Source organism: Mustela lutreola, chromosome X (assembly GCF_030435805.1).
Source record: "Mustela lutreola isolate mMusLut2 chromosome X, mMusLut2.pri, whole genome shotgun sequence".
NCBI lineage: Eukaryota > Metazoa > Chordata > Mammalia > Carnivora > Mustelidae > Mustela > Mustela lutreola.
In genome coordinates, this window is record NC_081308.1 from 52571414 (window position 1) to 52585557 (window position 14144).

The 14144-nt window shown below is 46.8% G+C and overlaps 1 protein-coding gene and 1 long non-coding RNA gene across 3 annotated transcripts in view; one reads left to right on the top strand and one right to left on the bottom strand.

The window, feature by feature from the left end:
• Positions 1-6165: 6165 nt before the first annotated feature.
• LOC131820773 (uncharacterized) lies at positions 6166-10951 on the bottom strand. The gene is made up of 3 exons (XR_009349777.1): positions 10828-10951; positions 7640-7883; positions 6166-6309 (listed from the first exon to the last, which is right to left on the bottom strand). It is a non-coding gene; the product is annotated as an uncharacterized LOC131820773 (long non-coding RNA).
• A 21-nt stretch (positions 10952-10972) lies between these two features.
• The window catches only part of LOC131820771 (conserved oligomeric Golgi complex subunit 2-like), a 47976-nt gene continuing 44804 nt past the window's right edge, over positions 10973-14144 (top strand). Inside the window, exon 1 of one of the 2 annotated variants that reach the window (XM_059156489.1) lies at positions 10973-11215. In XM_059156489.1, coding sequence (XP_059012472.1) covers positions 11144-11215 — 72 coding nt within the window. In that variant the 5' untranslated portion in view covers positions 10973-11143. The remainder of the gene's footprint in view (positions 11216-14144) is intronic. The other variant, XR_009349776.1, reaches the window with a different exon arrangement.

A 14144-nucleotide genomic window follows, 5' to 3' on the forward strand; every position in this document is an offset into this window, starting at 1 on the left:
TTTCCAGTGATTAAGAACTCTGAAATCTTAATCTGGCCTGGGCTGTAGAATGTCAGCTGCGGCTTGAGCACAACGAAAAGCCATTGAAGGGTTTTACACTGGCGGGTGGAGGGAGGTCATGGGATTCCTTTTGCATTTTTAAAATGTCATTTTTGGCTGCTGTGTAAAGAATGGATAGAGAAAAGGCAAAAATAGAAACAAATCATTCTCCAATATTTACGGAACATCTACTATGTGTCAGGTACTGTTCTAAACCCTAAAGACAGAATGGTTAACAAGAGACAAAATAAATTTGATGTCCTCTTGGAGTTTTCATTTTAGTTGTTGAGTGAGAAATGAAGCAAATAAATATACATACATATCAGGGGTTGATGTGGGGTAGGAAGGAAACTAAGCTGGGTGAGTGGACATGGGGTGTGAGGGTTTAGGGGAGCAGGTTGGTATTTTCTATGGGACTGTGTCAGGGAAGTCTCCCTCATTTGAGGAAAGACCTGGAGGAAATTAAGGAACGAGCAGTTGTGCTGTTTGGAGAAGAGCATCCCACACAAAGCAAACAGTAAGCCCAAGGTGGGAGCACATCTGGTGTGTTAAAAGAATGACACGGCGACCAATAATGCTGGGCAAAAAATGAGCAAGACGGCAAGTGGTAGGAGGTAGGTAAGGAAGGCAGTGGGGTCAGATCACATAAAGTCTTGAAGGCCATTGTAAAGATTTGCCTTTAACTTTGTGCCAGATGAGAAGAGCTTGGATGGTTTTGAAGAGGCTTGACTTGATTTAGATTAGAAAAGGATCGGGGCGCCTGGGTGGCTCAGTGGGTTAAGCCTCTGCCTTCAGCTCAGGTCATGGTCTCGGGGTCCTGGCATCGAGCCCCGCATTGGGCTCTCTGCTCATCAGGGAGCCTGATTCTCCCTTTCCCACTGCCTGCCCCTCTGCCTACATGGATCTCTCTCTCGCTCTGTCAAGTAAATAAATAAAATCATAAAGAGAAAAGAAAAGAATCACTCAGGCTGCTGTGTGCAGAACAGACTTGTGGGGTTGTGGGGTGGGGATGCTACTTGCATTAATATAGACTGAGATTTCTATACTGCTGGCATTTGGGGCCACATTAATTTTTGCTATGGGGAGCTGTCCTGTGCACTGACCACTAGATCGCAGGAGCGCCCTTTCCCACTCCCAAGTTGTGACAACGAAAAGTATGTCCAGACCCTGTCAAAATCCCCTGGGGGGGGGAGCAGGTGCACAAAACTCTCCTGGTTGAGGACCAATGATCTGGGTGAGAGGGGGTATTGGCCCAGACCAGAGCAGTAGATGCAGGGTTGGGGAGAAGGGGGGGGAGATTCTGGGTGTATATTGAAGACAAAACACGCAGGATTTGTAAATATATTAAGTGTGGAGGGTGCGGAAAAGACAAGAGTTGGGATGATTTTACAATTTGGGGGGGCCGAGGCCCTGGAACAGTGACGTTCCCACTTGCTAAGATGGGAAAGAAGACAGGAGAAGCAAGTTTGATAGGCAACAGGTATTTGGTTCTGGAGATGGTGGCTGAATCCACATGGGGATGCCCAACCAGCAGCTGAACACACGAGTCTGACATTCATGGGTGAGGTCCAGGCTGGAGGCACAAATATGAGCACCGTTAGGACATAGGGTTCAAGCTCTGAGAAGAAGTGGGCTTACCTACGCAGTGAGTATGGACAGAGGTGTGTTTGGCAACATGATAAGGCAGCTTCATGATATCTGTCCCCTGGTATTTGTCCTGTGAGTATGGATGGGAGTGTGTATGGGACTTAGGACTTGCTTTTAACCAGTAGAATTTGGCAAGGTAAGAAGATGTCACTATTATGATCTCATTATATTAAATCAGACTGTTTTACTGATTGGAGTGAGAGGCTGTCCTGGACTTGAAGAAGCAAAGAGCCAAGTTCGGAATCACCTGTGGAGAGAGTTATATGGCAGGAAACCGCAAACAGCCTCTGGGGGCTGAGGATGGTTTCCAGTTAACAGCCTGGAGAATCTCCCTGGCCCGCCCCAGCATGGGCTGCCCCCCAAATCACACAGCTACAAGGAAATGAGTTCTGCCAACAACCCGAGTGACTTTGGAAGCAGAGCCTTCCCTAGTGGAACCTGCTCGTGAGAACACAGCTTGGTGGGCGCCTTCTCTCCTCCTTTGAGTGAGACCCAGAGCCAAGGGCCCTGGTTAAGCTGTGTCTGGCCTCCTGACAGCTAGAGATGGTAGGATAGTAAACTGGGCTGTTTAAAGTTACTAAACTTGTTATTATTTGTTATGAAGTAACTATTAAAAACAAAACAAGAGGCCCAAAATGGAGTTGCTTATGCTAAGCCCCATGTCCCCCAAACCAGACTTAATTATGATTTCAGCTGTCCCAGAAATGGAATCTGAGCCCAGGCAAGCGGACACCACCTGAACCCCACTCCCTCGGACCCCTGCCATCCCCAGAAGCCAAGTCACCTGGCCATAACCAACCTGCCTTGTGTGCCTGATGTGACTTCCTTGCTCCTCCTCTCTTCTGCCTATAAAAGTATTTCATTTTGTACTGCTCCTCCGAGCTCCTTTCAGTCTGCAAGCAGGATGCTTCCCATTTCGTGAATCATTGAATAAAGGCAATAGGTTCTTTAAAATGTACTCAGCTGAATTTTTTTTTTTTTTAACACAAAAGAAAACTCAAGCAGAAGGTCCGAGTCCCAGAGCACAGGACTGATGTCTAAAGGTCAGGAAGCTCAAAAAACCCCAGCCAGGAAAGGAGCCATCATCACTGACCAGTGTGGAAGAGGAAGGGAGAGCCAACATCACGATGAAAAAGATAGAATATTTCCAGAGAAGTGGAGGGACTTCTATGTCTATAGGACTGACAGGTTGAGTCATTTGATCTGAGGGTTAACCATTGGGTTTGGCAACTTGGTGGTGATTAGCGATCTTGTAAAATATCTGTGTAGGTGTAGTCGTGGGACCAATGACTGTTAACAGTGTCTGAAGTGCAAAAAAAATTTCAGGGTTTGGATTCAAATGGGAGCAGTGGATATAAAGAGCAGTGAGCAAGTCTGACTTCTGTTTTGGAGGTCAAATCAGTTGGTTTTGCTGATGGATTAGATACGAGAAAAGGGAAAGGGGGAATTTATCCCAGGGGCTGAGGCTTTAGCCAGTAGGTGGTGGGGATGCTGTTTACTAAGATGGGGAGACTGGGACAGGAGCAGGTTGAGGAGGGAGCAGGATAGAAATCATGGTGAAAATAAGACTCCTGTTACATACTCATGGAGAAATATGCTGCAGGCAGCTGGCCATGTGATTCTCAGCTCCAAGGGCGGGTTAGAATTAAAGACGTTAACTTCAGAGCCTTCAGCTTCTACAAAGAACTTAAATCAATGATGCTGAATGGAATCGGCTAAAGCAGTGGTTTTTAAACTGGGGCTGGGAGGCAAAGAGTTTTGCTCCCAGGGCCGAATGAACAATATCTGGCGACATTTTTGGTGGTCACCACTTGGGGGGGGCGGTGCTGCTGGCATCTAGTAGCTAGAGACCAGAGATGCTGCTAACTGTCCTGCAGGGCACAGGACAGCCCCACAGCAGAGAATCACCCACCAGGTATCAATAGTGCTAGGTTGCGAAAGCCTGATCGAGGGAGAGAGAGAGAGAGAGAGAGAGAGAGAGAACACATAGCTACAGAAGACCCAGAATCAAGCTCTTCAAAGGGGCGGAGATGAAATAGAAAAGCAAATTGAGAATACAGATCCAGGATGGTAGGAAGAGAAACCATGTGATTAAGAGGGCACTAAGGAAGCGGGAACCTGGAGACACTGAGTACATCCACGTTTGCTAGTAATAGGCGTGTATGGTGCATGGACCGCCTATGAGAATTCACACACCTTGCACATTTTTAAGTGGACATCTGAAACTTTTTAATCATAAAATTTTCATCACAATATATGTATATTTTATTAACTAGGTGTTGAAAATATTAAACATTTAAAAAATGAGATAGAGGGCACCTGGGTGGCTCAGTCACTAAGCAACTGCCTTTGGCTCAGGTCATGATCCCAGGGGCAAAGGCCCACATTCCTGATCAGCAGGAAGCCTCCTTCTCCCTCCCCTGCTCTCCCTACTTGTGTTCTGTGTGTGTGTGTGTGTCTCTACCAAATAAATAAATAAATCTTGAAAAAGAAAATGAGATAGGAAAGGATCAACTTCATTGGAATAACATTTGCTGCTCCAAGTTGATTTTTTTTTTTTTTAAAGCAGAACAGTCTCATTTTCTGTTATTTTATTTCCCAAACCACACTGGAATGGAATGAAACCATTAAAATCCTTACTTGTGCTTTTTCCTATTATGTCCTTAAAAATATGTTGTTTAATTTAAATATGAAGGAATGAGTGTCATTAACCAAAACTGATTGTTATTCTGATGTCAGAGCACTTCCAACATCTGCCCAAATCCCCTTTCCGATGTTAACCTTTACCCTAATAAGGAGAGGAAGCCCTAAAGGCAGAGCCCCAGGACTGCCCACAGAAGGGCATTATTTGAAACAAAACTGGTATTTCAACTTTGGTATCAGCCCAAGTCCTACACTCTAATAAGATCTGAGAGGAGTGTCTTGATCTTCCAGGAAGGAGAGGAGTATCCTGATATCAGACCCAAGAATGGGCATATCACCTATCCTACAGAGCATACATGGAGTTTGGATCTGGAAATGGACTCCCTTAAAATGATCTGCACATAAGGATTCTTTATAGAGATTTTTCAACTACCCTTGGGGACATGGTACCCTACACCCACAGGTGTAGACAAATATTTTACAAGCTATGCTGGGAATGAGGTGGGGAGAGAAATATGGAGGTTGTTATAGGAAGATAGAAGGTTAAAGGAAGTCTTTGTTTTGGGTTTTTTCCTTTTGTTTTTAAGAAAAAGGTCATTTGTCTTCTGACTGGAAGGATCCATCGGAACAAGAACTTGATATTGACCCTGGAGTGAAGTCCTGGAGAGGGCTGGAGGGAACAAATCCCAGGCATAAGGAAGAACAAACCCCAGCTGGGGATGTCTGCTCTTCTCAATAAACCTGCTCTGTCTTCAACTCTTTCTGTGTTTCTTGTACACTTCTCCAATTACCATGTAAATTCCATGATGCCAGGGACTTTTCTGTGTCGTTCACCACAGATTTACAAACACTCAGGGCAGTGTCTAGCACACAGTAGGTACTGACTAAATATTTGTTGAGTAAATGTCTAAAAAAAATTAAAAATGGATACAAATGTAGGTATAGATTTGATTGGGTGGTGGTAAGATAAGGGAATTCCTGCACAAGGGGCTTTTATTTTCTTGAAGTGTGACACTAGTGATGAAGTTTTGGAACACAGATGAGGTTTGGTGGGGTGAGGTCCAGAGCCGATGACCAAGAAAGGATTCTTGAGACGTCTTAGGTGCAAATGGTGGTTTTATTAAAACACAGGGACAGGACCCAGGGGCAGAAAGAGCTGCTCAGACAGAGGCATGGTTGACTGGGAGCTGAGGAAGGTGAGGACAAAGTGGGTGTCCAGAAGGACTGTCATATGCTCAAGAAGAATTTCAGGATGAGTGAGACCTGGTTATTGTCAAGTCAAGGCTGTTTTTGCCTCCAATGAGGGAAAGCATGAAGACAGTTGGGAGTTTCCTGGAGATATGTTACATTCCTCCTATCACACATCCTTGTCAGTGGGCTTTGGGCTTAGAAGAAATTCAGTTTTATTACACTTCCCTTCCCCTTAGCCTCCCTCAATTTTATGGAGGGGAGGGTGATGTTAGGGCTTCCGGAAACTGAGGTATGGGTCTCTGGAAGTCAGGCTATTGATGAGAAAGCTTCTTCCTTCCTTGTAAGTCGCTAGGACATTTGTAGATGGAGGGAGACTCCTGTCCTGCAGGACTGGGATCTCTATCAGTTAAGCATCGTTTTTCCTTTAGGGCAGCCGGGAGTGCATGAGGAATGTTACACATATGGCATGGGGAGAGGGTGTAGGCTGCCAGTTTCTGCTTTGTCCTCAGTTTGCCTTCTGCTCCCTCATCCATAGGACAGGAGCTGAGAGTGAGGTGACATAGTTCAGAAGAGGTGGGGGTAGGGATTGTTGAGGCAAGTCTTGAAGGTGTGAAACGGTCATCCATTAGAGGGAAAGCAAACTCACCGGAGAGACAAGGGAGTTTGAAGCCAGAGTTGAGTATCCACTGGAGAATTGTGGTCAAGTGTTTTAAAGTACAGCAGGTTGGCTCAGCTGTATGATTCCTTCCTGGTTTCTGGTGCATGCCGCTGGCATTGGTAGAATCATTTCTAAAGAAACAAAACAAAAGAGGATAAGCCGTTCTTTCAGAAACGATGATGAATCAAGTTTTGAACATGCTGGGTTTTGAGGCACAGGTGGGACATCAGTGAAATAGCACGAGTAGGTAGTCAGTTACACGGGCCTGGTGGGTAGGAAAGAAACAGATGGTCGTGTATCAGTGGGAGAGATGTTGGCTAGGGAATGGGAGCTGAAACCAAGGGCACAGTTGATATCACTACAAGAGCGGGTAGCTTGGAAGAGAAAGGTTAACTGAACCCCCGGGGAAAGCCTGACGGGAAAGTCACATGCATTTCTCAGGCATGCCAATGTTGACACAGATTATTGTAACTCCTGGGGGCCAGAAGCCATGTCTTTGAGATTCATTCATTCTCTGCCTCTGGCATTGCCTGGGCCACATTGAAGGTAATTTTAAAATTCATTCCGATTTGATTTCATTGCACTTTTCATTTACCAGAATCTTGTCATGGTTTGCTAGTGTATCATTTTCTCGAAAAGATTAAATAAGGACCATTTTACAAATATGAGATGAACGCCTGAAGGGATTTTGTTTAATTCATTCATTAGCTCGAGAACCCTAAGAGGTTAAGCAAGCAAGAATCTCAAGGCAGACACATATACAATCAGTAATACTTAAACGAATTTGCTTTGATAGATGCAAATATATATGCAGATAGAATGCAAATCGATGCAAAACTCCTTTCTACCAAAGGAAAGGGGGTCAACTGTACTTCCAGTGGACAAAATTCATTTACATATAGCTAGACAAGATCATCTGCATCCACATCAATTATGTACAATCTATAGAGTTACAAAATAGCTCAAAGACAAGAAAGGCACAGAATATCCCATAGAATTGGTCAGCCCAGAAGGGTACATGAGACAACACCTGTTTTCCCTTGGAAGACACTATAACCTTTTAGGTTCATTTCAATGTCTTTTGTGATTTTGCCTATGCTTTAAAAGAAAAAAAAGTTACCCTTATCATTCTTATTAGTTTGAAAAAAACTAATAAAATACTAGTCTGTTATAAAATACACATGGAAGAATGTTCTGGCACTATCATACCCAATTTGGGGTACTAACTGATTAGGAAGATGAGGCAGAATTTGGGAGCCCCTAGGATGAGTCTGTTTCCGGTTGAAATGGGAAACATTTAAGAATCAAACTAAATGATCTCAAATCCACTCTGGAATGAAACAGGTTATAAGGAAAATACAGAAGATGTTGAAATGGACCTGTTGGTTCATTGTGAGCTTTCCTGGTCGAATGGAGACCTCTACCATGATGCTTTTCCTCCATGTCCCACCCGTCCCATACCTGCTATCCTGGCACCAAAGGGCCACCAGACTTTAGGCTCAGTCTTCAGTTCCAAATGGACACCCTCTGTTCCCACAGTGGTGGACAGGATGACTCTGGTTGCTGGTGGAAGCGTCAGCTGTTTTAGTCCAACAGTTCAAGAGAGGATCAGAAGAGCATAAGGACGATATTGGAAAAAAATGCTCGGACGAATTTCCAGAACACAATATTTCTCTTTGCAATTTTTGAGTGTTCTGTAGCCAACCTGCCAAAAAAATGTGAAAACTATAAATATAGAGGAGTGGGAAGGAGAAATGAGGACCTGTCACAGTGCCAGCGAAAATAGGGAACTGAGAATCTTCCAGAGATTCAGAGTCAAAGGGGGTTAATATTTACTTAGAAAAGAAGTCATGGGCACAAGCTCCAGGATGAAATGAAGGCAAGAGAGGCAAGTTAGGGAATCGAGAGAGAGAGAGACTTGAAGATAAAAAAAAGTCAACTTAAAGTCTCATTCCTCATTAAGGAAAGTACAGATCAGAGAAGAGGGGAGAGACTGGGATATAGTTGATTGCCGATTGTGTCTGGCTCTGATTAGAAGCTTTGTATCCACTTTTTCATTTCATCTTGCAGCCTGTTTCCTGGATTCCAGCTTCTATTTCCTATGAAATAGGTACCATCACCAAAGACGAGAGTCAAACATGTAACAGTAGTCAAATCTTTAACAGCGCGGACAACTAACTAACCAAAACCTGGCCCGGGGACCCCTGCAGAGTCAAGTGTTACACGCCCAGTGCATGGATCGCGAGGCCATGGTAGGGATCTTGGGAAGGGTTCAGGGTAGGGAGACATACAGCAGGTTCTGGCCAGAGGCTAGTCACCAAACTTTGTGTGGCTGAAGGGGTGTGTGTACCAGCTGAATGTCAGCTCCCAGATGAAACTGAGGGAAATGTCCTTTGGGAAGGTTTCCGCTGACTCTCTGCCTTTCCTTTGTCTTCCCCAGGGTGTTCCATTAGCATTTGGGGTCTGGGGTCTTGCCTGTTGCTCCTGGCTTTGGTGGGCCACGCCACTGCCACAGCCAGGGCTCCAAGTGGCAGCGCACTGTATGGGGTCTTGACTGTTCCCTCCTGACTCTCGGAAGGAAAACAGGCAGCAGGGATTTTCATTCTTTGTTGGCACCTACTCTCTTCAGCAACCCCAAGATCAGTACCCCAGGCTGCACAAGCTCAGGTTCATGTCTTTACCAAAGGCCGGCAATAATTTCAGAAAGGAATGACAATGAAGGTAAAAAACAGTTCAAATACTCGCTCATCTGGACTTCTAGGGCAGGTGGGGTTCCCAGACAACTTTGTTCCGTCGGTCTGGCACCCTTTTTCCCCCTCTCAATGCCTTGGTGATGAATGTGGGCCTTGCTGTTTGTGCTGCCTGAATTTGCCCTTGTCACTTATTAGCACTGTGGCCCTGGGCTAAAAGTCATGCCTCTCAGAGCCAATCGGAATAGCTTATTAGAACTATTGATTCTGGCATAGTGGGCCTGTGCAGAAATCTCTCTTCTTCATCCCTCCTCCTTCTCAGTCTTCCCCTCCTCCACTTCTTCCCTCTCCTTCTTTGATGTGTAAACCAAGGTATTTGGGGAGCAGGGAATGATGTGATGTTTGGGATTTACTTTAAAATATATTCCAGACCTCCACCCTCCCCAAAAAACAAAAATACAGGCAGTTTGGGGGCAGTAGAAGGAGGGCCTATGAAACAGTTGGGGAAGCAGAGTGATAAGTACTCGGAAGGGCCGGGATCCTTCTGCTCTACACACTTTGGTGTATGCTTGAGAATTTTCATAATAAGAGTAAACAAACAAAGACCAAATAATGAGGCTTTTATTCCCTATATCCGAATGAACATAGAATGCACTTTCATAGTTGCTCCCCTTACAATTTATTCTGATTCTCCAGAATAAGATTCCAGCTCTCATCCTACCTGTCATAGTCTCTGGATATTGACTGGGAACGTTTTCCTCAACAAGGCCTTGCCAGGCCCACTGCTAGGGAATGTATTGTTTCAGATTCTGTACTCAGGTTTTAAAGATTTTTTTAAATTTATTTATCAGAGAGAGGGGGGTGTTAGAGAGTGAGCACAGGCAGACAGAATGGCAGGCAGAAGCAGAGGGAGAAATAGGCTCCCTGCTGAGCAAGGAGCCCGATGTGGGACTTGAACCAAGGACGCTGGTATCATGACCTGAGGTGAAGGCAGCTGCTTAAACAAGTGAGCCACCCAGGCGTCCCTGTACTCACGTCTTAAAAAAAAAAAAGTGACCAGTTTCCCGTTTGGATTGACTCGAATGCAAGACACACTGTAAGCCCTTGTCTTGCTGTGTCCCATCCCTTTCTAAGGACTGCTCTTGCTATCTCTGTGAGATCACAGCATTGGGAGGGCCAGCCCAGGCCTGGGCTATTACAGCTAAGCTGCAGCCTGAAGGGCGCGCATGAGATCTGTGGTTTGAGCTGTCAGAGTCTCACGGAGAAAAAAAAAAGAGAAATGAATCATCATTTGACCATGACATTCCCACTAAAGGGGAGGACAGTGGGAGAAAGAGCAAGGGAAGAGGAAAGAAAAATCTCAAAATAAATATGGGGTGGATGGCAGGAGGAGGAGGGGGTCTCGGAAATTGGGGACAGGTGTGGCGATCGAACCAACGCTAGCCACAAACACACGATTCCGCCCATTCTAGAGTGGACTGGACATAAACATGCTCGCACATCTACTTGTCGGCTGCGTTTTGTCGGCCGGTAGCGAGGTGATTCTTTAAGAGCTCTGAGAACCCAAACTTGTGGCCGCCCCGCAGCTGAGCCGAAGTGGAGCGGGGAGCTGCCCAGACAACCCGAGGCTGCCAGCTGACCACCTTCCTCCCTACAGATCGCTGGAGCCAAGCTCAGCGGGGGAGAAGCCACGCTCAGGGGTGGGTGCCAGGGCTAAGGGCGGAAGCCGGGTTCCCACAGAGGCGCCTGGGGACCGGAGGCCTGACACCGGGATGCACCCCCCACTCTGGACAACCGGCCGCAGAAGTAAAGGGCCAGCATCCCGCCACAGCTATGCTTCCCGCGGGACAATCTCGGAAGAAGGTCCTGGAAGAGGCTCGCAGGCCGATTTTCCGAGGGAAACGGCGAGGTGGGGAGGGAGCGCCCCTGACCCTCCCCGCCCTCCCCTCTCCCGCTCACCTGGCAGCACCGGCTGCGGGGCTGCCCCACAGAAACAAACGCGGGGTTGTAGTGTCGCCCTCCGCCACACCGGGCAGGATCACCTGCTGGCTCGGCGGCAGCGGTTCCGTCCGGGCGCCTCTCTTGGCGGAGGCAGGCGGAGGCGGGCCTGTGGCGTCCTCTTTCATTGGCCGCGGCGCGGGCGCTGCCATGTTGGAGGAAGCGGTGCCTTCTGTGTGGTGGAAGCGCCGTGGCTTCACCCGTAGCGTTGGGGAGCGCAGCCTCCTACCTTTCCTTCTCGCTGGAGTGTTGGTGCTGAGAGGCGGCGGCCGGCGGGATGGAGAGAAGTAGGATGAACCTGCCCAAGGGGCCGGACACGCTCTGCTTCGACAAGGACGAGTTCATGAAGGTGCGCGCCTGGGCTCTGCTCCCCGGAGCCGGGCCGTGGGTGGCCTGCCCTCCTTGGCCCTCCGGGGCCTCTCCTCGGGCTTCTCCTGCGGGCTTCCTGGGCCGTCCCCGCCCCGGACGGGTCCTTGGCGGGGACCTCACTGCACTTCGCAGTGAGTCTCTTGGCCTCGGGTGTGCTAGGTGCAGCCTGGAGAAAGCACTCCTGTGAAATCGTGCACATTGAATGAAAAGGCCTGAAAGTTCAGGGCAAGTGGTTTTGAGCTAAACGTAAAGGCCCCGGACCCGTAGGACCCGCCTCTGGTACCCTGCGGCACAGTCAGACCGCCGCTCCCCTGGCCTGACAGAAGTCTCCCAGTGCCTTGTGCCTAGAAGCTCAGCGACTGTGCGTTGAACACATCTCTGAACGCACGTACTTACCAGGAATCGGGTCAAAAAGGCACTTAACCTAACGTTTATGCCTGACTTTCGTCTTAAGCTCCCGGAATGAGAAATCTAAAAGACTGTACTGTCCTTACTGGTTCTGGTCCAGTACTACAAAGCATACCAAGCTCCTTTTCTAAAGTTGCCCTACTTCTCTTGGTGAGGTCAGCCTGAAGCTGGCAGCAGATAACTGTAGGACATCAACTTACAGAATAGAAATTTAAACTGAAAAGACTTTACTGACAGGAAAGGTTCATCAGACATAGCATTGAAAATGTCCCAAGGTTTGAATCAGAGCCAGGAGGAGCTTTATCTGTTTTCTGTATCCCTCTGGGTCTGTACTTAAACTATCAAAACGTATATGTTTAATTTCTAAGGATTGGGATTTAGTAGCTGGGTTCAGTGTTAAAAAGTTTTGGCTCTGTAGGTACCTAAAATTCTGAAAAGAGTTTGAATTTCTTACTTTTTTATGGCTTCAAGTCATAATATATTTTTTTCTTTTTTGGGTTAACCAGCTAGTTCCTTTTTGATACTTGCATTCAGATCACATCTCCCAAACTCTGGTTTTAAAAGTGCTTATGTCTGGATCCTCTGCGGTGTGGCCATATCATTTTTAATATGTAGGGATGTCTAGATGAAGGTATATTGTACTCTTGTTCTTGTATGGTGATGTTAAGCCACTGTAATAAAAGGTGTAAATTGAATGGAGTGTCTGAAGGAGAGCACAGAGTGAATTCTCTGATCCAGAAACCTTTTTTTAACGAAGGACACGTGATGAGGAGAGAGGTCATTGGAAGAAGAAAAGCACACACACAGACTTAAAGAATCTCAAAGCATGGAAGTCTCTTTAGCTTGTCTGTCTTTGGACTTCATCAGGCTTTCTTTGGGCCTAACACTAGCATTTTCTCACACTTCCTAGCCCCGCCATCTTTCTCACTCTGAGCTGACAGAATGCCTTTGGTCAAAGCAGCTTCGAAAATAGAAATCTCAAAATAGCAGTTCTAAAGTAGGACTTAGAGGTAGGGAGAGAGCAAACTGGGAAAGTGGCTAGAATGCCAGCAATTCCATATTCTTTCAAGGCTCTGAAATTTCTGAGTATAATGTACAATTTGTAGTGTTAATGAACGTGACCCCTTCATACATAGAAGGAAAATACAGGGAACAGCTGTTCTGTGTAAAGTTGTATTGATCTTCTATGTGGGAGCTGGAGATAAAGGTTATTTGCAATTTGTGTTTCCATCAGAGGGATATTTTGTTAAGTTACAGTTCCGAGGCAGAAATGAGTGGAGAGCTTACTGTCGGAGTTGTATTTCTACATAGGTGTCTTGTTTGGCACATTTTGGAATGAGACTGGGATGGTAGAAAGGGAGATGGGGTGGGGCTGCGGGTTGCACCTTGGACACTGCATACATTGAGGGGTCAACGTTGATGCAGTCTTCACGGTAGAGCTGCAGTCAGGTTTACAGCAGGAAGTTGCATGGTCATATCTGTTGAGTTCGAGCTGACTGGTGGCAGGAGACTACTTAAAAAGTCATGTTTAGGGGCGCCTGGGAGGCTCAGTGGGTTAAGCCGCTGCTTTCGGCTCAGGTCATGATCTCAGGGTCCTGGGATCGAGTCCCGCATCGGGCTCTCTGCTCAGCAGGGAGCCTGCTTCCCTCTCTCTCTCTCTCTGCCTGCCTCTCCATCTACTTGTGATTTCTCTCTGTCAAATAAATAAATAAAATCTTTTAAAAAAAAAGTCATGTTTATGAGATCTAATGAGAAATAGAACGGGAAAGGTATGCAAAAGAGGTAGGTGATCAAAGTGCAGGAATGGCAGATGGGGAAGGGTCACCTGGGGCAGAGGCACTGGCAACATCATACTTTGTCGGCTTAGAAATACGAAAATCCTTTGGGTTGACAGCCAACTAATAGATGAGCAGGACATAAGGTATTGGTAGTAGGGGGAGAAAGTGGCATAACAGATAAATTAGACCATTTACATGGGTGTGCTATTGACATCACATGTAGCCTTCCTCTTCCATCTCAACATATGACTTCATCTCCAGTCGTACAGAAAAATTAGCAGCCATCCCACGGGACCTCCTCCATCCTGCTGATCATGATCCCATTCTTGTATTTGTCCCCTTCTCCTCCTCGCCTGGTACGGGGAGGGGCTCTCCTTCCTCCTCAGGTTCAGTCTCTACTCTGGCTCAGAGTCCATGCCCTCCCGCCCTTCCAGGAGCCTGCGAGGATCCTCTCCCCTGCACTCCTTCCCATCACGCGCTCCTGTTTGATCCTCTCCCACTTGAATGCCCCACCTCTAGGTATTGCCCTGTCAGTGTCGCACATCACAGCCAGTGCTCAGGGGTTGACTTGACTTTCCCACCTTCCACCCTTCAGGCCCTGTCGTTCCACTAAAGAGTTCTTACCAAAACTGTTTCTAAGTCAGCGCACCTGACCTTTCTCTGTCTCCTTACTCGACATCGCAGTAGACCAAATGCTCTGCATTGCTTCCTGTCTTTCTTCGA